This window comes from Pleurodeles waltl, chromosome 6 (genome assembly GCF_031143425.1).
Source record: "Pleurodeles waltl isolate 20211129_DDA chromosome 6, aPleWal1.hap1.20221129, whole genome shotgun sequence".
Lineage (NCBI taxonomy): Eukaryota > Metazoa > Chordata > Amphibia > Caudata > Salamandridae > Pleurodeles > Pleurodeles waltl.
Window position 1 is genome coordinate 281,447,747 of NC_090445.1, and position 20,811 is coordinate 281,468,557.

General features: G+C 48.5%; 1 protein-coding gene across 7 annotated transcripts in view; it reads right to left on the minus strand.

The window, feature by feature from the left end:
• Nucleotides 1–20,811, minus strand: part of TMEM98 (transmembrane protein 98) — a 304,662-nt gene that overhangs the window by 20,258 nt on the left and 263,593 nt on the right. For all 7 annotated transcript variants that reach the window (XM_069238063.1, XM_069238067.1, XM_069238065.1 and 4 more), the window contains one exon: nucleotides 14,447–14,480. In XM_069238063.1, coding sequence (XP_069094164.1) covers nucleotides 14,447–14,480 — 34 coding nt within the window. The remainder of the gene's footprint in view (nucleotides 1–14,446; nucleotides 14,481–20,811) is intronic.

The window sequence follows — 20,811 nt, forward strand, 5'->3', positions numbered from 1 at the left end:
TGTCACACATCACAAGTCCATGAAGGATGCAAGCAGATGACACACGTTGGTAACCACACCTGTGAAACCGTAATGGAAATGTACAACTCAGTTACCATATACTGCTACAAATTGACAGACAGGATAGAGGTAGAATTGTGAAAGTGAATGTGATAGTTAAAAAAATGTTCTCACCTGTGTGTCACTGGAAATATTGCTGTATGACTGACTCCCTGTTGTCTATGTCTTCTTCCTCAGCTTCATCCACATCACTGTCCACAGGATCCACAGGCTCCACAGCTGCCACAACACTGTCATCTGGACCATCCTCCTGCAGAAAAGGCACCTGGCGTCGCAAAGCAAGATTGTGAAGCATGGAGCAGGCGATGATGATCTGGCACACCTTCCTTGGTGAGTAGAATAGGGAACCACCTGTCATATGGAGGCACCTGAACCTGGCCTTCAGGAGCCCGAAGGTGCGTTCGATCACTCTCCTAGTCCGCCCATGGGCCTCATTGTAGCGTTCCTCCCCTGGTCCTGGGATTCCTCACTGGGGTCAGTAGCCATGACAGGTTGGGCTAACCAGAATCCCCTAATAGCCACACGCGGTGCCTCTGGAGTTGATCCATCACATAAGGGATGCTGCTATTCCGCAGGATGTAGGCGTCATGCACTGAGCCAGGGAACATAGCATTCATCTGGGAGATGTACTGGTCTGCCAAACATACCCTCTGTACATTCATGGAATGATAACTCTTCCGGTTCCTGTACACCTGTTCACTCCTGCGTGGGGGGACCAGAGCTACATGGGTGCCATCAATAGCACCTATGATGTTGGGTATATGTCCCAGGGCATAGAAGTCACCCTTCACTGTAGCCAAATCCTCCACCTGAGGGAAAACGATGTAGCTCCTTACGTGTTTCAGCAGGGCAGACAACACTCTGGACAGCACGTTGGAAAACATAGGCTGGGACATCCCTTATGCCATGGCCACTGTTGTTTGAAATGATCCACTTGCAAGGAAATGGAGCACTGATAGCACCTGCACGTCAGGGGGTATTCCTGTGGGATGGCGGATTGGTGAGATCAGGTCTGGCTCCAACTGGGTACACAGTTCCTGGATTGTGGCACGGTCAAACCTGTAGGTGATGATCAAATGTCGCTCCTCCATTGTTAACAGGTCCACCAGCGGTTGGTACACCGGAGGATTCCGCCATCTCCTCAAATGTCCCAGCTGACGGTGCCTAAGAAGGACAACAGCGACCAAATAGTCAACAAAATCCCAGGTATGTACCCACAGCTACACAGAACACGACACCAAATACAAAACTCATCATGTATGTGTGTTGAGTGTAGGCCTAGGTATGTGTGACGCACTAGTAAATGAAGTCATGTGGGCCCCTGAAATGGCGGCTGCCTGACCTCTAAAGTGGGACAATGGGGTGTGAGGTATCAGCGCTGGCATTGTACACCGTCGCGGTAGGCGGTCGTAGACCGCGGCGCAATGCTGCATTGCTTAACATTGGACCCTATGGGTCCCAGGAGCCAATGACGAAGTGCGCTGGCGGTGATGATATGCACCGCCGCGGACGTCACTGCCGCGGACGTGACCGCCATTTACTATCTGTTCAATCACTCGATACCTGATCTTCGACAGGAGAGGACCTATACTGCAAGTGCTGCTGTGACCTCGGTCTGGAAGAGACAATGGCTGCTGCGTCTGGGGAAAGGGCCCCTGCCTTCACTGCTCAGGAGTTGGAGAAGCTAGTCGACGGGGTCCTCCCCCAGTACACGCTACTCTACGGTCCTCCAGACCAACAGGTAAGTACACAGGGAGCACGTTGTATGGGCTATGCTGGGTGGAGAGGGCTGGATGTCAGTAGCAAGGGGGCAGAGTTAAGCGACCATGAAGGACTGTGAATGCATGTGCCACATGGCAAGGGTAGGGATGGGGGCCACTCACTTCGAATGACTTCTCTTCTTCCCCTGTACATGTCATGTATGTCAGCGCCCACCAGAAGAAGGACATTTGGCATGCCATCGCCAAGGACGTCCGGACCCTGGGGGTCCACCAGAGACGGGGCACCCACTGCCGTAAAAGATGGGAGGACATTCGCCGCTGGAGCAAGAAGACGGCGGAGGCTCAGCTGGGCATGGCCTCCCAACGTGGGAGGGGTGCCCGTCGCACCATGACCCCCCTGATGTTCCGGATCCTGGCGATGGCCTACCCTGAGTTGGATGGGCGCTTGAGGGCATCACAGCAGACACAAGGGGGTGAGTACAACATCATTCTGTGGACTTTGCGCACAGTGGAGGGGTCTGGGTGAGGGAGGAGGGCTATGGGTTCCCCTAGGCCAGGGCGAGTTAGGTAGGCTAGGCCCCTCCGTAATGCATGCCATGTTGCACTCCACCCCACCTCTGTAGAGTGCCAAGTACAGGTATACATGCCCCTGTGTCATCTATGTGTGCAGAAGTCCACTATAGCCATGTAGGCCAGATCCCAGGAATTGCATCTGTAGAGGCCAAGAGCACGGCGTAGTGCAGGGGGCTGCTGTGTCTGTATTGTCCGCCAACGGTAGCGGTAAGCCATGCACTCAACCTATCTTTCTTCTGTCGTTCCCCCCCCCCCTTTTTGTGCTCTCCCTGTTCTTTTGTGCATCAGCATCATCAGGCGGAGGTACAGTGGCACCGGAGCACGAGGGAGCGGCATCCCACATGGCCATGGAGGGCCACACCATAGACTCTGAATACACCAGTGGGACGGAGGGCGAGGGGAGCTTCACGTCGGTAACCGGATCACCAAACAGCGACACGGACTCGTCCGCCGATGGGAGCTCCCTTCTGGTGGCGGCACCACCTGTGCCCCCCACTTCTACAGGTACAGCCGCCACCCCCCCTACCAGCAACGCCCTCCCAGCAGCCCCTCAGCCTTCGCTCCGTGCCCACTCACCCAGGAGGGTGGGCATCACCTTCGCCCCAGGCACCTCAGGCCCTGCCCCAGTCACCCCTGCTGCCCTCAATGAGGAGGCCATTGACCTCCTCAGGTCACTCACTGTTGGGCAGTCCACCATTGTGAATGCCATCCAGGGTGTAGAAAGGGAGTTGCAACACGGTAATGCATTCCTGGAGGGCATTCATTCTGGTCAGGCTGCCCTTCATCGAACCCTGCAATCTCTGGCCTCAGCACTGATGGCAGCCATTGTCCCTGTGTCTAGCCTCCCCCCTCCAACTTCCTCCACCCAGACCCAATCCCCTATACCCCAGCCTATCCCAAGCACACCATCAGACAAGCATGCACACACCCCAACACACAAAAGTAGCTCAGGCAAACATAAGCACCACACATCCCACAGGCACTCACACAAGCATCACCCACATACAGACACAGCAACATCCACTGCCTCCACTGTGTCCCCCTCGTCGTCGTCTCCCTTCTCCCTCCCAGTGTCGTCTACACTCTCACCTGCATGCACTACATCTACAGGCACTAGGACTCGCACCAGAACACCCAGCACCACACCCTGCTCACCTGCACTCACCACCCCCACTACCATTTACACGTCCCCTGTGTCCACTCCCAGTGTGTCTGTGACGCCCCCTCCCAAAGTACACAAACGCGGGCACCCACACACCCAACATCCATCCACCTCACGACAGCCTCCAGTACCTGCACCTGCACCCAAACCACCTAAAGTGACACCTCCTACAACCACCTCCTCTTCCTCCACTCCCAGACCCCCTCCAGCTACCCATCCCAAGGTTCGTCAGAAACTCTTCCTCCGCGACGTTGACCTCTTTCCCCCCACCACCACCCCTCCAATTCATAGGTCCCGTAGTAGCACCTCAGCCAAAAAAAGTCCGGTACCAGTGGTGCGTGTTAAAGGTGTGTGGAGTGCACCAGCCACCAGGGCAGCCAGTGTGACACGGAGCCAAAGCACTGCCAGTCCACCTCCTGTAAAGCACCTTAAGTTGGAAAGTGGCCGACGGGAGAGGGTGAAGACTCCTGGCGGAAAAACAGCTCACAAGGGTCCCGGGGGGAGTGCTGAGTCTGCTGTGACTCCTCCCAAGGTGTTGAAGGGGAAGAAGAAGTCTCCAAAGTCTGGAAAGAGCAGCACGGCGGAGAATGCCGCCATCCTCCCCGCCGGCCGGGACGCCACCGCCAGCAGTATCGTCACAGGTCCGGAGACCACCGCCGGAGTCAGTGCCCCGGAGGGCACCAGTATCGTCACAGGTCAGGAGACCACCGCCGGAGTCAGTGCCCTGGAGGGCACCAGTATCGTCACAGGTCCGGAGACCACCGCCGGAGTCAGTGCCCTGGAGGGCACCAGTATCGTCACAGGTCAGGAGACCACCGCCGGAGTCAGTGCCCTGGAGGGCACCAGTATCGTCACAGGTCAGGAGACCACTGCCGGAGTCAGTGACCTGGAGGGCCCCGGCAGCCACAGCCCCGCTGGGCACTGAGGGACCGTAATGCCACACACCGCTGCACAGGTCAGAGACAGCAAAGGCAAGCACCGCTGAACAGGCCAAAGACCGACATGGTGAAGACCGCTGAACAGGGCAAAGCACCGCCATGGCAAAGCACCGCTGAACAGGGCAAAGCACCGCCATGGCAAAGCACAGCTGAACAGGCCAAAGACCGACATGGTGAAGACCGCTGAACAGGGCAAAGCACCGCCATGGTGAAGACCGCTGAACAGGGCAAAGCACCGCCATGGCAAAGCACCACTGAACAGAGCAAAGCACCGCCATGGCAAAGCACCGCTGAACAGGCCAAAGACCGACATGGTGAAGACCGCTGAACAGGGCACAGCACCGCCATGGTGAAAACCGCTGAACAGGGCAAAGCACCGCCATGGCAAAGCACCGCTGAACAGGGCAAAGCACCGCCATGGCAAAGCACTGCTGAACAGGCCAAAGACCGACATGGTGAAGACCGCTGAACAGGGCAAAGCACCGCCATGGTGAAGACCGCTGAACAGGGCAAAGCACCGTAGTGGCAAAGCACCGCTGAACAGGCCTAAGACCGACATGGTGAAGACCGCTGAACAGGGCAAAGCGCCGCCATGGTGAAGACCGCTGAACAGGGCAAGGCACCCCCAAATCAAGCATCGTTAGCCCATGTGCAGCTGGGACAGTGACGGAACAGGGTCTGTCACGGGGAGCGTGATGCACTCCGGGCACCAGTCCCCCTCCAGAACCAGTGGAGACCTGCATCCACTCTGTCTGTCCTTCACAGGATGAAGCACTCTGGGCACCAGTCCCCCTCCAGAACCAGTGGAGACTGTTATCCACTTGAGAGACTGTGGCTTTGCACTCCCCAGGATGGTACAGTGGGCAAGCCACCCACTGTAGAGACTTGAGAGACTGTGGCTTTGCACTCCCCAGGATACATCAATGGGCATGGAGCCCCGTCGTGGATCTGGCGTGGTGCTGTAATCCGGCTGAGGTGCCCCCCCCCTCCCCCTGAGGTGCAAGTTGTATTTCTATCTGATGCCCCTGCAGTGTTGTCTCCGTTTGTGGACAGGTATCTAGTGTGGGCCTCGCCCATGCATTTTGGGCCCAGTGGTCCACGGACATTGAAATGTGCATACCTGCACTACTAATCGTGATGTATATATTTGGAAAGTGTATATCTATCTGTATATAGTAGGTTACTGTATTTTGATACATTACAATGTTTGAACTGATTTTGTTTTGTCTTTGCATTCTTCCGGGGGGGTAGGGTGTTGTTACTGTGCTGTTTGGAACTGCAATGGTGTGTGTGTTGTAGTGTGCGAGGGTTGTGTTGGGGATGGGGGTGTTGCGTGTGTGTCCCCCTGACTTTTGCCTCCCCCCTCTCCTATGTCGTAGGTGCAGTACTCACCGTTGTCTTCGGTGCCTACGTTGCTGGTGATCGTACAGGAGCAGGAAGACAAGCGCAGGGAGTATTTGTAGTTTGGGCTCCATGGTAGCCTCCTTCCGTCGTGGAGTGTGTTCAGGTGAGCGTTTTCGCATTGCAAAAGCTGTTTCCGCCGTGTTTTTATCCACTGTGAATCCTCCCCGGAAAAGGTGGCGGATTGGCGGGTTGTGATACTGTGGGCGGTACTTTGTCTTCCGCCTGTCTGTTGGCGGTGACCGCTGTGCTGCTTGTCTGTACCGCCGTGGCAGTCGGAGTGTTAAAGTGGCTGTCTATGTTGGCGGTTTCCGTCACGGTCATAATTCCCTTTTTTGGTCTGGCGGCCTGTTTGCGGTATTACCACAGCTTTAACACCGTCCGCCAGGGTTGTAATGACTGCCTATATGTCTTAGCTTGCCTCCAATCCACATCAGGTCTGTGTAAGGTTTAGGTGACAGCTACAGGTGTTCATTCCATCCAGACAAACATAAAACAGAGGACACTCCACTGCCCATGCATTCCATCTGCATACCGGTGGTTCTTCCTGGGCAGGAAAGGGGGTGGGACTCTCACTTATACTTCAAAGGGTAGTGACATGACCCCACACAAAGGGCTAATAACCCCCCCACAGACCTCCTGGCAGAAGGACTGGGCTGAAAGGGAGCTGGAGCACTTCAAAAACACTCTTTGAAGCCTCCCCCACTTCATAGGCACATTTGGGTATAAGTACTAGGCCTCTGACACCATACGTGAGGAACACTTCTGGACTGGGAACATTCTACCAGGAAGAAGGATTGCAGTATTGTCAGAAGGTACTGCCACTTTGCTGTTTGCTCTGCTGTGCTGGTCTGCTGCCTGCTACTTCTTGCCTGGGAGCTGACTGGAACTAACTCTCTACATCCTTCAATCCAAAGTTTTCTCCAGGGGCCTGACTGAGTGTGTCTGCTGTAACATCTCAGGGACATCAAAGGCTTCACCTGCATCTTGCTACCAGAACCTGGACTCCTGCGCTAAGAGTCCTGCTCTGCCAAGTAGTGCCAAATCCAGTCCAGGGCCCTTTGAGGTAAGTGTTGTGCTGCAACACAAGAACTGATGCACCAACAGTGGTGCGTCACTTGAAACGATGCATCCAGCTGCAGAAATGCAGCTTTTCAGCTGCCTGCTCTGAAGATGCGGACACCGCTGGCTGACTGCGCAATGCAATGACCTTGACTTACAACGCAGCCCCAGCCTGGCTGACGCAGTGCTGATGCATCAGAACCCATACTCATTACTTCTGGACATCGACGCATCAACAACGTTGCCTTTTCGGGAAATGATAACTCACCTGCGTGCGCGACGCATCTCCTTCTCTGGATCAATGCATCATCACCGAGCATCAACACAACAAAGGTACTGACAGCGGGTCTGTGTGACTCCTGTACTGGCCCACACTCCATTGCGATGGGACTGCACTTTTGAGTTTGCCCCAGTCCAGCGCAACCAGATACTTCTTGTTGGAGCTATTGTCTTCTAAGCACTGCACTTTGATTTCATCTTTGGAAATTCATAACTTGACTTGTATGTGATGGAGTTTTGTTGTTTTGGTCTTGTTTGACTCAGATAAATATTGACTATTTTTCTAAACTGGTGTGGAGTCGTACTGTGGTGTTTTCAATGTGTTACTGAATGTGTGCACAATTGCCTCTTGTGCTTAGCCTGACTGCTCTGTACCAAGCTACCAGAGGGTGAGCACAGGTGAACCTTTGGTGTGTATCTTACTTGCCCTGTCTTGGATTGTGGTTCCTACTTGGATAGAGTGCAAACCTCTGCCAACTAGAGACATGTGCAAACATATTGCATCATTTGAGTTAATAATGGGAAATCTACACTCAATGGGACTTTTTTTTATAAACAATATTTAGGGCAAAATATTTATGTCACACAATGTTTCAGTATATGATATTCAAACACAAAGCTATACAATTTCACTTCCACTACCTCACTGAATTTGGGGAAATAACATCATTGTGGAGTAAACACATAATATGGTGAGAAAGGAAAAATGATAGAGAAAGTATGAAAGAAACAATGACAAAGCCAGAAAGAGATTCGAAAAAAGTGAAAGCTGACAGGAAAGAGCCAACGAATACGTGACAAGCAAATGATTGGAAGCTGGGTGATTATGGTAGAGTGATGACCATTTCACCGTAAGCAGGGGGGAAAAGTACAGTTCATAAGGACAGAAGAGTAGTGAGAGGCTGGTGTGAGACTGGAAAAAGTGAGCAATATAAAGAAGAGTGATAATGACTACCACTTCAGTCAGATTTCACCTAAAGGTTCTGAACTTTTATTTTCTTAATTAGTTTCCATTTTGCTAGTTGACTTTTTTTCTTATAGTTTCTCTAACACTAGATACACCGAAAGGAAAACTGAATTCTCGAGCACACAGGTGTTTATGGAGTGTTTCATTACTGTTCTATCCAGCGGTTTAATTGACATGTTTGCTTGGTGTTGCAAACAGAATGCTTACATACATCAAGTCTAGAGAGGATAGCACTTCCCCTGTGGGATCACAGGATTATCCTCTGCAAGGGTATTTTGAATGAAATGTACTGAACAAAAAGACCTATTGGCATATTTAAGGAATAGCAGATGCAGGACATTCACTAAAAACTGGTGGATGTCTGACCCACCCGATTTAGAATGTGTACATGGCTGTACACTCTAAGAGAGTGAACATTCGTTCCTAAAAGGGCTACTGGGTCCATCAAACTCTAAATAACCTTACTCTGGAATGGAGAAAAAAAAACAACTACATCTGCCTATATCTGACTTCACAAGAAACTTTCTTGATCGCCCTCTTGGTCCCTTCTTCAACCATTCATGGCTAAAGAGTCAGACCTGTCTGAGGCATGGATAGAAACTGATAGCCCTGCTTTCCTCCAGGTCGAAATGCAGATTTGCTGGGTGTTTTAGAATTAATACTTTCTTGCTTTAGATAAAGAAAGAGTCCTATGCTTTCATGAACCTTCCTTTCTTTATTCTGCCACTCACCTGTACATTGCATCTGGAATGACTGTCCTGATTTTTAGTCGTAGTGCATATGAACAGTGGCCATTTAAAGAGTGTTTAATACAACTTAAAAAAGAAATCAAGACTGTCATAATGCCAGCACATGTATGTGCACGAGCAGTCATCTTAGAATGCTTTTTATTTTGCGTTTTGAAAATACATTTCAAAATGGCTGCCTTGCATGCACAAACGAAGGTTGCGTTTCTGTAGTGCTCTTTGTAAATAAACAATGGTGAAATACTACGTCCGTGGCCCAGTATCACAGATGAAGCTATTGCTTTTGCCAATGTTTGCTTTTATTTACTTTGCGGATAGTTTAACTTCATCCTGCTCATAACGTCAACCATAACTGTGCATTGTGTTTCAGGGAACCTATGTTAGTGTTCTGGGAGTGTTTTATCCAGTTGGCATTCACTCCCCTCTGCTTTCTCTTCATGGTGCTGTTAATTCCTTGAGTGCTACCCATCTGAGAATCCCAAGTAACTGCTGCAACTTGTTATCAAAGCTCGTAGGTTTGCATATTTAGCAACACTGTAATGGGAAAGTACAGGTGCTTAAGAGCACACACATTCCTCTCCCATCTGCCAACACAGCACAAGGTGCCAATTGTCAACCGTGACACCTGTGCAACACCATATCATTTTGTAAAACATTCATACTGCCAGGTCAGTGGGATTGTTTGCATCTTTCAGAATCTGGGATCCCCGATCAGTGTGATCCCATGAAGACCTTCATGCACCTTCTAGTGCAGCCTGGCCCAGGGTTGGACTGGCCTTTAGGCAGTCAGTCAGCCGACAAGCATCAGAGCTTTGTAGATACTGCTTCTGGAAACTTAAAGCCAGGGCAGGAAGGTGTCTGGAGTAGTGAGAACATATGTCAGACTCGTCCAGAATCAGACTTTGAATACACTAGGGTATTGAAGATAAAGCCTGCAATCTATCAACAACATACGGCTCTGTCGACCATAATTTTTACTCCATTATATGCCACTCAGGGGTCATGGGATATTCTCAATAGATTGAATATCCTACAATTACTACATCACATATCGGCATTTGCAACGAGCCGCTGGGGACCAAGCTCCATCTCTGGCGAGAGATAATCTCAATGTATCGAGAGGTACCTCGGTTATGAATCCACTACTCTCAGGGGAAAATATAACCATACACCTGATAAGGGAAACTGGTGATCCCAACCAGGATGGGCCTAAGAACATAGGTAGGACTGAATCTGGTGGGCTAAATGAGAGCCATGATACTTTGAGGGGGCAAGGTTAGGATTGGCTCCCTGTCTACCAAAATGAAGAAGTGTATTTAGCCCTGTAAGCACTTCCAATAAATTTGAATTTAATCCAATTAAAATAATTTGCTGGAATGTGGCTGGCCTAGCTTCACTACTAACCGGGGCGGGCTTTAAGACCTTTGCAAATGAGGCAGACATATTGTGCTTTCAACAAACATGGTTGTCAGAACCACTGGCTATAGAGGGCTTCATAACATGTCAGTCCCCTGCTTAGAAACAAAATTTGTTTGGTAGACGTATTGGAGGCCTTGCTACATATGTTAAGTTAGATCTGGCCGTTAAACTAGTAATGTGGGAGAAATCTACTTGTAACATGCTACTGCTAACAATATATGGCTTAGCCATATGTAAAAAAACTATTCCGGTCACAGTGATAAACATATACATTAATCCATACCAAGGCAAGAAATTGAAGATGGCCAAATCTACTCTAGCCCTACTGAAAGAGTTTGTTAATGACCACCCAGGTCATGAGTATGTGCTGGCTGGGGACTTTAATTCTCGCCATCTTGGCCAGGAAGGGGGTAATTCTCGAGATCCCGTACGACTGACCTTAGAAGCTTTTTTTCATGAATGTGACATAAAAACAACTGATCGTAGCAATATAGCAGAGTGTACCTGCATTCCTACTTTTAGAGATATATCCACAATAGATCATATTTTTCTAAGCCCAGCACTCCTGAGCCGGTGCCTAAGCCATAAGGTGACTCAAGGACCTGAAAGTGACCACAACCCGGTGGTAATAAAAGCTGATCTAGGGGCTACAAGACATAACCTGTATAAAGCAAGTGGTCGTCAACTCGCAGAAGGACCCTCTATAAAACGCATTAAATGGTCTGCTCCCTGTAAAACAAAATACGAGGCATGGAAGAAGGCAAATGGTCAAATAAATCTTCATCAGGGGGTTGGTCAAATAATCGATCAATGGGGGCTGGTGATTAAACAACTTCAAGCTCACCTCGCCGGTTAAGCAGCTGGTACCCAAGGAATGGTCACAGCATAAAAAGAGACATCAGCAGGCAGAAAGACTTTACAAGAGGCTCAAAACTCTGGCCTCAGATGCATTAAGGAAGTCGGCACAGAAAGATTATAAAAAAGCCTTATGAATGTTAAAGACCAAAGAGACGGAAGAACACTGGAAACATCTGGTAACATTGCTTCCGTCCACCAAAAGCAGAGAATTTTGGGACTTTATCAGCACATTGCTTTACGATTCCGAAACAAACACTAACGTGATCTCGACCAGCAACTGGGAAAGGCATGTCCGAAATCTGTAAGTAGACAAAAAATATGTAGGGGATCAAGCCCATAGTGCTGGTCCCTACAAATTGGAAGTATTAGATGACAAAATTGGCCCCATCACTATTAAAACTGTGCAAACTATCCTTGGCAAAATGAGGTGGGATGGGGCCCCTGGACCCAATGGTCTAGCAGGGAGAATTTTCAGAGACGACCAAGTCTACTGGGACGCACCCCTGACCGCTTTATTCAATGACTGGTTATATCTTTCAGTGGTCCCGGCTGCATGTAACCTATTTATAAAAAAGGGGTCATTACTTGCCCTGAAAACTATAGGCTGATAGCCTTATTGGATATAGATGGCAAAGCATACGCAAGGGTCTTATTACAAGAGCTGGAAGAATGGATCTCAGCAAATGGCATAATTCCACCTAATCAAACAGGTTTTAGACCTAGTTCCTCCACGTTAGATAATGTCCTGGCACTCTCATATCTTGGACAACAAGCACTAAAACCAACATCCCCACTGCGTTTTGCATGCTTTATTGACTTTAGTGCGGCTTTTGATGGGGTGGTTCGCCACATCCCGTGGAAGAATCTAGCGTCCTGGAGGATCCCAAGGAAATTGTTAGCCTCAATAATTGCCCTTTACTCGGACACCTGGGTGAGAATAAAAATCACAATACCGCGCGTGACTAGGAAGATTTTTACCAACAAAGGCCTAAAACAGGGCTGCGTTATAGCGCCCACGCTTTTTAATTTACATATCGCTGACCTGGGTACTGAGCTGCTCAGAGGAAACACATTCCCTCAGAGGCTGGGGCAACTGGTGCTCCCCATAATACAATATGCGGACAACATGGTTTTGCTTGTCCGAACCCAGATGGGGCTTACAAGGAGCCTTGACATACTGCATAACTACAATGAAAGAAATGCTTGGAAAGCGAATGCAGAAAAAACTAAAGTTTTGGTTCTTAGCCGTCAGTCGAGAAATTTGTATAGAAGATGGAAACTCGGTCCTCTAAGTATAGAGCTGGAAGATAACAATCACTACTTGGGGGTCTGGCTATCAAATACGGGGAGAATAACTCAGCAGGCAGCGGCATTGACTTCTAAAGCAGTAAAAATCTCCCACGTATTAGCAAAACTCCATAGACGGCTCAGGGCACCCACATCTGAACCCTTAGGGAGGGTGATAAGAGCAAAACTATTACTTACAATTACTTATGGCCACTTGGCTTTTCCGGGCAAGTTGACAGTCACTCTAGAGAATGCCCGGATGAAAGCTTTCAAAAGGATCCTTAAGATCCCTAGATCAACAAGGCATGCAGTGATACGTTTGGAATTAGAAATAATATGCATGGACTTGTTGTGCAAAATAGGTATGATAAAGTTTTATCAAAGTGTCAGTAGGGCAAGGGATTGTAGCCTTTGGGGGCTTTGAAAGTAATTTTCAAAAATAAAACAAGTAATTAGGCCATCTGTCTATCAAAGGTGGAGGACCAGTTCAATCTGGCCCCTTCCTATTCCACAGACCCTGCCATCACCAAAGCTGTTTTGAAGAAAAAACGGAATGTGTTTGGTATGCAAGCGTCAAGAGCCAAAGACATCATAACAGTTAGGGACATCCGTGCAGCTGATGGCCTGCATGAATCGTATGCAACTACCAAAGGCCAGCCCTACCTAAAAGCCCCGCTAGGAGATCGAGCGTTCCAGAACATCCTCCAGATGCGCCTGCTAACCTTACCTGCCTGGGAATACCAATGGAAATGGAAAACCGCACAAGGGCACGTGCATGAATGCTTGTTGTGTAAATATCACACAGAATCAATAAAACACCTTGTCTGTTGTTGCGCCAGTCTGGCGTCTGAACGGCATCGTCTACTAAAACCACTGTTCTTGAAACATGGGGTGAGAACATGCAAAGAAGCCCTAAGCCTTATTTTTACCACAGTAGTTCTCATGTAACTAGCCCGTTTTGGAAAATTCTTTCATAAGCTGTGTTCAGCCCAACGCAAGGCTAGGAGCCAATCTAGTAAGGGTTCCTGTGGAGGGCAGGGGGCCCTCAAAGAAACGCCTCTGACGAGATGGCTCCTGCCGCCCAAGTCATCCCCCCGTCACCTCATGGTCTTGGACATTGGTAACAGGTCTGGGTTAACAGGCGAACAAATGGCTGGCGCTTGCAGAAGGCTGCATTATGGGTATTTACCTGTGTAACAACTTGTGGTTAACACCTGGGTTCCCTAGGCTGGGGCAATCCCCTGAGCATTATAGTACCTTATAGTATTTATAGAAGGTGCTTTGACTAGGCACCTGTTTTTGCTGCGGAAGGGTATTTTCTTTAGTGGTTTATTTTATGTTTGTACTTTTATTTTAATATGTTGTAATGATTTTAATTAATCAGGCAATAAAAAGATTCATATTCATATTCAATCAGTCAGTCAGTGTGTGGGTCGTTTTTTTGTTTAGGTCTATGGGTCTGTTTCATGATCCGGTGGGCTGCTTTTACTGTTGAATCCCTGATATTACAACAAATATTACTTTTCTGTCCCAGCCAAACCCTAACAAGGCTTGAGAAGGGGAAAACTTCAAGTGCTGTGTGGGAAGGAGATGCCTTAACCACACTCACTGGATAGGTGAGACTTTGGACAAAGAAGGTTCTTCCAGTTGCTCAATGTGTAAGGACTTTGAGGAAGAAGGTCGAAGTACTGTTTTTCACTAAAGTAGCTTTTCGGGCTGGAACCAGGTAGGTTTTCTGCTACTGTGCTCATTTAGGTCTCTGAAATCTTGTCAAGTTTCTGAAACTCTTCTTCATTCCAGAATGCTTCGGCCAACACATGGATTCATATAGAAATATATTTTGAGCATTTTCTCCGAATTATTGTGGGGCCAGCAGCAGAAATGCAGGTGACTTGTTTGTATATAACTATTCATTCTATTCAGCGCCTGATGACGTGTTTTAACATCTCAACAAAACAGAAGTTATACAGTACCTTCAAAATTTCAATGCAGTGAGAAACCAGACCTCTGAAAGAAAACACAGTTGTTGTTTAGCAAATGGAACATATATGGTTACATACAAAATTATCAGATTACACTTCCGCTTTGAAACAATTTAAAATGTGGTTCCTTGTACGATGTTCTTTGTGATGCAAGGTCTATGACTTTAATTTAATCCACTAACTCAGGCTGCCTATTCTGTACAATTTGAAATACCCGGTTTTTCCAGCATTTTAACATATTTTGAGCTACATATCAAGGATGGAACTGAAATGATGCTGCAGTTGGTCTGCTCTAACATGCCCTTATGAAGCAGTAATCGTGCTGCACAATCAATGTGTTATACTTGAACAAAGAGCAAAATTCGATACATTTTCCAGATGTGAAATTAGGTGCTTTCCACATTTCCTGGTGATTTTAACTCCTTTGCATCATGTTACATCATATGGGAAAGCAAATGTCAAGAAAATAATATTTCGTTCCATTCTAAATAGTGTTTTTTTGGCCCTAAAATCGACTGCTGAAAAATAAATTATCAGTTCATCAAACTGCTGTGTGCGGCAATATTGTCCTTGTGCAATGCAAAGCAAACTATGTAGAACATTGTATGAGTTCATCTAAGCTAGTCCAAATGCACTATAGAATCCACAGTTTTTTTTGTTGAGAAGTGTGAGCACTGTTTGTGTGAAAATCCAGTGACAAAGTAGGTGAAAACCACACCATCTTTAAAACTAGCTGCATCATTTCAAAGCTATTACGACCAGCACCCGCTTATCTTGCAGATATCTCACCATCTCTGGTGGCTCTAAGTACACCTGCAGGCAGGAGGCCATCAGACTGCAGACGAAGACGTGTAAAAAAGTTAAATAACAAGGCAGCAGGCGTTTTCCGTCTATGCATCCAGGATCTGAAACAACATTCCCTGTATCCATCAGGAACGCCCCAATAATGCCTCTATTTAGGAAAGAGGTGAAGACTCACCTCTTTAAAGCTACGCCGCAACGCGTTAACTCTGCACAACCCAGCTTCCTCTGCTCTCACTAACTTTAGGCTGGTCTTTGGCCCTCTCCAGTGCTCCACGCATTTTGGCTAGGTCCAGGCTATTGAAATACCATATACTTGCTTAAAAATGTGATACATTTAGTTGAAATAAATTCATGCATTTTAGAACAATGTACACAGTTTTGTGTTGACGGATAAACTCGTACTTTGGAAAGTGTGGTGAATGTTTGTTGGATCAAATGATGTATTTCGGGCTAATGTGACGCTTGTGTGGGGAATAAATAAAATGATATATTTAGGGCAATATGATACTTCTGTGTTGGATAAACTGATGCAATTTGTGAGAATGTTAAGCTTGTGCACCAGTCAAACCGATATATTTTTGAACAGAGTGATGCACGTGAGTTGTATGATATGATGTATTTTGTGACTCAGTGACGCTTGTTTGTTGTTTATTGATATTATTATTGCCAGAATGTAGCTTACCTTGAGGGTAATCACTCCATCAATCACAATTCAGCACCACAACAACAAATATAAAAAAACAGCCTATAAATAAATATGTTCCTAGGAGCGATTAAATCTATTTAAGTTAAAGGAGTTTATTCAGGATTTGGTGAAGTGAGAGACACACTACAAAATCGGTGGTTCGCCTTCACTGTTAAACCCACAGTTTCCCTGCACTATTTAGAGATAAGGAACCACCGGGTTTACACCAGCAGAATTTTAGCTGGTGCAGATTTCATTTCCCAGGTAGCCAGACCACCAAAAGGCTACAGATCAGAATGATGCTCATCCTACAAAATTGAGGGCAGAACAACCATTACTAGATTTCATGATCAAGATGGAAAGCATGGCAGTCCCTGGCAGGGAAATTGAATTAGTGGGGCTAATGCAGAATGTGAACACTCCCTGCACGTCAATTTCAATACATTTTTGCTTTGTTTGTTTTACGGGTAAAACAAAAAGCTCTGCCCAGTGGGACCAACAAACATGGCTCCTGCTCTGCAAAGTTCAAAGCATTCTCTGCAGCTGCTGCACCTGAAGTGGTGGTGCAGGGTTTAGAGCTGCCTGCCAGGGGAGCAGAGAGAACCATAATCTCTATTGATTAGGTGTGTTTGCAGGTACACCGGCATCTAAAATACTGTGTAAAACTTTGCAGGAATACACTGATGCATCTTCAGCTAATGTGATGAGTGTATATAATAAGATAAAGCAATATATTAAGGCCTCAATGTGATGCTTGTGTGTAGGATAAGTTGATGTATTTTAGGACAGCGGGATGTGTGTTTATGAAACAAACCATCTGTTATGTGAATATATGATGCCTATACGTGGAATACACAGATAGCGTGATATACTTTAGGAACATACGCACCTATTGGTTAGGATAAATTGAAGTGTATTGGGACAACATTATGCCTGTGCGTGCAAGAAATATATGTTTTTCCTGCCAATGTGATTGATGCTTGGTTGTGTGAAAAATATAAGTATTTTGAGACAAAGTGATTCTTGTCTTGGGACTTAACTGATGTGTTTTGGGACAATGCGATGCATGATTGTGGGATGAAATTATAATGAAGAATAGTTTTCTTAGTGGCATAATTTAAGTAATAGATAAATATGACATACAGTATGTCAATATCAGGAAACAATAACAAAAGTGGCATGGGACTATAGAGCTATCATATCTGCTAAATATTTAATGTGTCTTGACCGTGCTCAATAGTCAAAATGCCACACACATGTAAAGGTCTGATTGATATAGTAAAGAAGTGTGTATGATAGAGAGGGCAATGGGGAGAGTGATGAGGCCTATGAATCTTGTGATTCCGGGCAAATCACCTATACACCCTGTGCCCACACTTCAGTGCCTTGAGACTCTCACAGGTGGTTTTACCAGCTTTACAAGTCCTGGATTTTAATAGTCTAAAATAATCATGAATTGGTTGTGTATCTAAATTCATAATCATCAAACATGGAGAGTTCATTAAATATTGTGCCTGAATATTAAAACCTGGCAGCGATAAAGACGGATGCTCGTTAAAGGTGCTCCGCGCACCAGAGGCCCGTGACAGCATCGGAGGGATCCGTGAGGCTGGAAGAGGGCAGCCCGCTTACCGCTTGGACCCCGCACAGTGTGCAACGCCTCCCCCTCGGCCAAGGAAGGGTGGGACGACCGCCAGACGTCTCTGGGCTTAATGCCCTGAACGAAGCCACAGGCTCGATTACAAGCCTGAGTCCGGGTGGCCGCACCAAACAGTCGGCGATTCATCGAGGAGAGGGAGGACCGACCCATTAGTGAGTGGAGCATTGGTGGGGGTTTTCCTCCCTCTCCCTCACACTTCCCCCTCAACCACAGATCGGCAAGGGATTGCTGTACAGCGCTGAGGGCCCACATGCGGTGCCTGGGGGCCTGCCAGGACCCCGTCCTCAACTACACCTGCCCCCCCTGAGGAAAGCAAGTATATCCGGAGCCCTGAGTCAGAGAGTTGTGGGCCCCGGGCACCTAGTGGGGAGGACTGACCTGTCTGCACTACCTGCGGTGGGGAGCACCATCTCACGACACCTGACGGGCGCACGGGACGGTGGACTCTGAGACTGGAACCTGGAGGGTTGCCTCTTTGCAGCGCTTGCCCCTAGGACGCAACAGTGGACTCAGATCTCTTTATTTGAGGACTGCCTGCTTCACTTGGTGGGATGCCCTCTGACTGAGGGGTCCCACTCAAGTAAACTAAGGCCCTGCTCTCCTCTTTCTCATTGAGGACCCAACTTATAGAGGCCTTGGTGTACCTGACTCCACAGGACCTGGCTCAAGCCTCGATGACTGGACTGGCAGTTTGAATCAGTGTCTGTGGCCTCCTGTGGGCCCTATCTCAACCCCAAGACCTTCTGCTGATGCACCTTGACCTGTGTCATCGGTGCAGGGGCCCCTGCCATTTTGCTCCCCGCCTTGGCGGTACCCAGAGTCTCATACTCTCACACAAGGAGGGACGTCCTCCTTCCCCTGGTAGCGTTGCCACACAAAGATTATGACTGGGGACAAGTCGTCTGGCTGCTCTTCTCAGAGGCTCTTACACACCATCGGACCACAATGGCGACCCCCACGCCTCTGCTGTCCGATCTGCCAGAATCCACACTGACACCCAAAATTTATATCTCCATGGAACGCATTCTTCAGGAAATCCCAGTGGTCAGCAGGAGGTTGGAGGGCATGGACACCAAGATCTCAGACTTCGCAGCGGAGTCCAGGTCCATTTGTAACGACATCGCCAGTTTCCAGGATAAGGTGATGAGCATGGATCACCTCCTCTCCCTTGTGGAAGACAAATTTAATTCCCCACCCAACAGAGACCAAGAGGGACAAACTCACTGATCTTAAGGACTGGGGTTGCAGAGACAATGTCCACTTCTTTGGGTTTCTGGAATGGGCAGAGGGCATGGATGTCAAAGCCTTACTATTCAACAACATCCCCGCTATCACAGGTGACATTTTTCCCCGTTGGAACAACAAAGGGCACACAGACTAGGCCCTATGCATGGAGATCAGGAAGCCAGACCTTGCCCCACCATCGCCTGCTTTCTCTATGACAAGGTCTGACAAAAACTGTCTGCTGCCCAAGCTCCTGGGCCCTATATGTATGAGGGTCGAGAGTTGAGATGGGCCCCCGATTTCTCTCGGGACACTAACGAAAAGCGGAGAGCGTTCTTGGCGCTGCGTCCTCAACTTCGCCAAATGGACATCAAGTTCGGCCTGTTTGAGCCTGCATGCATGTGGATAACAAAGGATGGCAAGTCTAAAGACTTTCTTGACTCTCAAGCCTTACGCAAATTTCTAGACAGCCTGCTGCCATGACCCATGGATTCCTCATCCAAAGCTGCCTCGACCACTCCACGTTTGCAGGAGGCATCCTCCCATCCTCGGCACCATGCAGCAGGGCGAGGTCCTGCTGGGCTTCAGCCCCCCAAGAGAGGGAAACCTACTGAGCGACCTCCCCGATCACACGAGGAAAGGGAAACGGCTCTCCAGGTAGTGACGGACCTCACTCATGACCATGGCAGAGACAAATCTAGGTCCCCATTGAAGCCCACGCCAAAGAGGGACTGAGTGTCATCCCCACCAGACCTCGACCACGTGACACCATCTCTCTGGACTGGATACGTATCATATATCCCAACAATTGGCGCCACGGCCCAGAGTATCTGAGATTGTGGCTCTCCGTTGCCCTCAGAGAGCTTGGTCTTCTATGTAATGTTCTTGTTATTGTTTCTGTTGGTTTTGACAGGTTCATGAAGTAAGCATTTGATACCTACCCCTACACCCACGTTGGGGTGCTGATTGTTACAGGTTACCCACTGTTGTACTCTCACCATGGCCGCGACTGCCACACTCTAGCACCCTTCGCCCCCTTCTCCACTGCAGGACCCGCCTCCATCGGGGTTCAGTCGGTGAGGGGTGGATTACTAATCGACCGCTTCATGGGACCCAGCCATAGACGGAGCCTGGAGGCTTCCCCCCCCATACTCAAATCCTCCAATCCCTACCCTTTGCCTTCTGGACATATTTTCTCCACCATAGCTTCCTTTGCTCAATGCATCACACTGCTATTGTGGTGAGATCTTGATGCCCGTCTGCCCCCCCCCCACTCTGCCTCCCCTCCCCTACCCACTGCTGACCCTAGCCCATGCCACATGGGGCAAATAGTCCTGGATGTCTGATGACCTCTTGCACCCCGACACATATCTCGCCCAAGCTTAGATAAGCCACTCTTGTTGTCCCCTCTCCTGACCCATGGGTGGAGCCCTGCCCCCCCGGGTGCCCATCTGGACAGCTATACGCGACCCACCCCTACGCATACCGCCCATGACCTGTCCCCACTCCTCCACCTTACTACACATTACTTCCTCTGTGCTCATCCACAACCGAAACAGCCACATCCGGCTTCCCTAATGTAATGGTATGGTTTATAGTGTAACATCCTCCCTGCCTCTCCCTCCCTTTTCACTATGTGGGGGGGTCTCTGGCACACGGGCCATGTGAGTCTAGGTCCATAGTTCACAGTTTCTGAATAGCACCGGAGTCTGCCCCTTTACTCCAGAATTACCTTCGTATCACCCCCTCCTCTTGTCCTCTCCCACCCACCCCCTACCTGTACCCCCATGAATCCCCCCTCCCCGTTTCTCCAGTGCTCATTTTACCCTACCCCTTGCCGGCACACTACATCCTATACAGCTGCCATTCTAAATAGTCTCCATCTTGCTTTGCGCTGTAACCTGCATTAGCCCTCCTCCTTAAGGATCAAGGGCTCCCATCCCGAATCCTACTTACTCGTTCTTACACGACCTAACTCTTCCA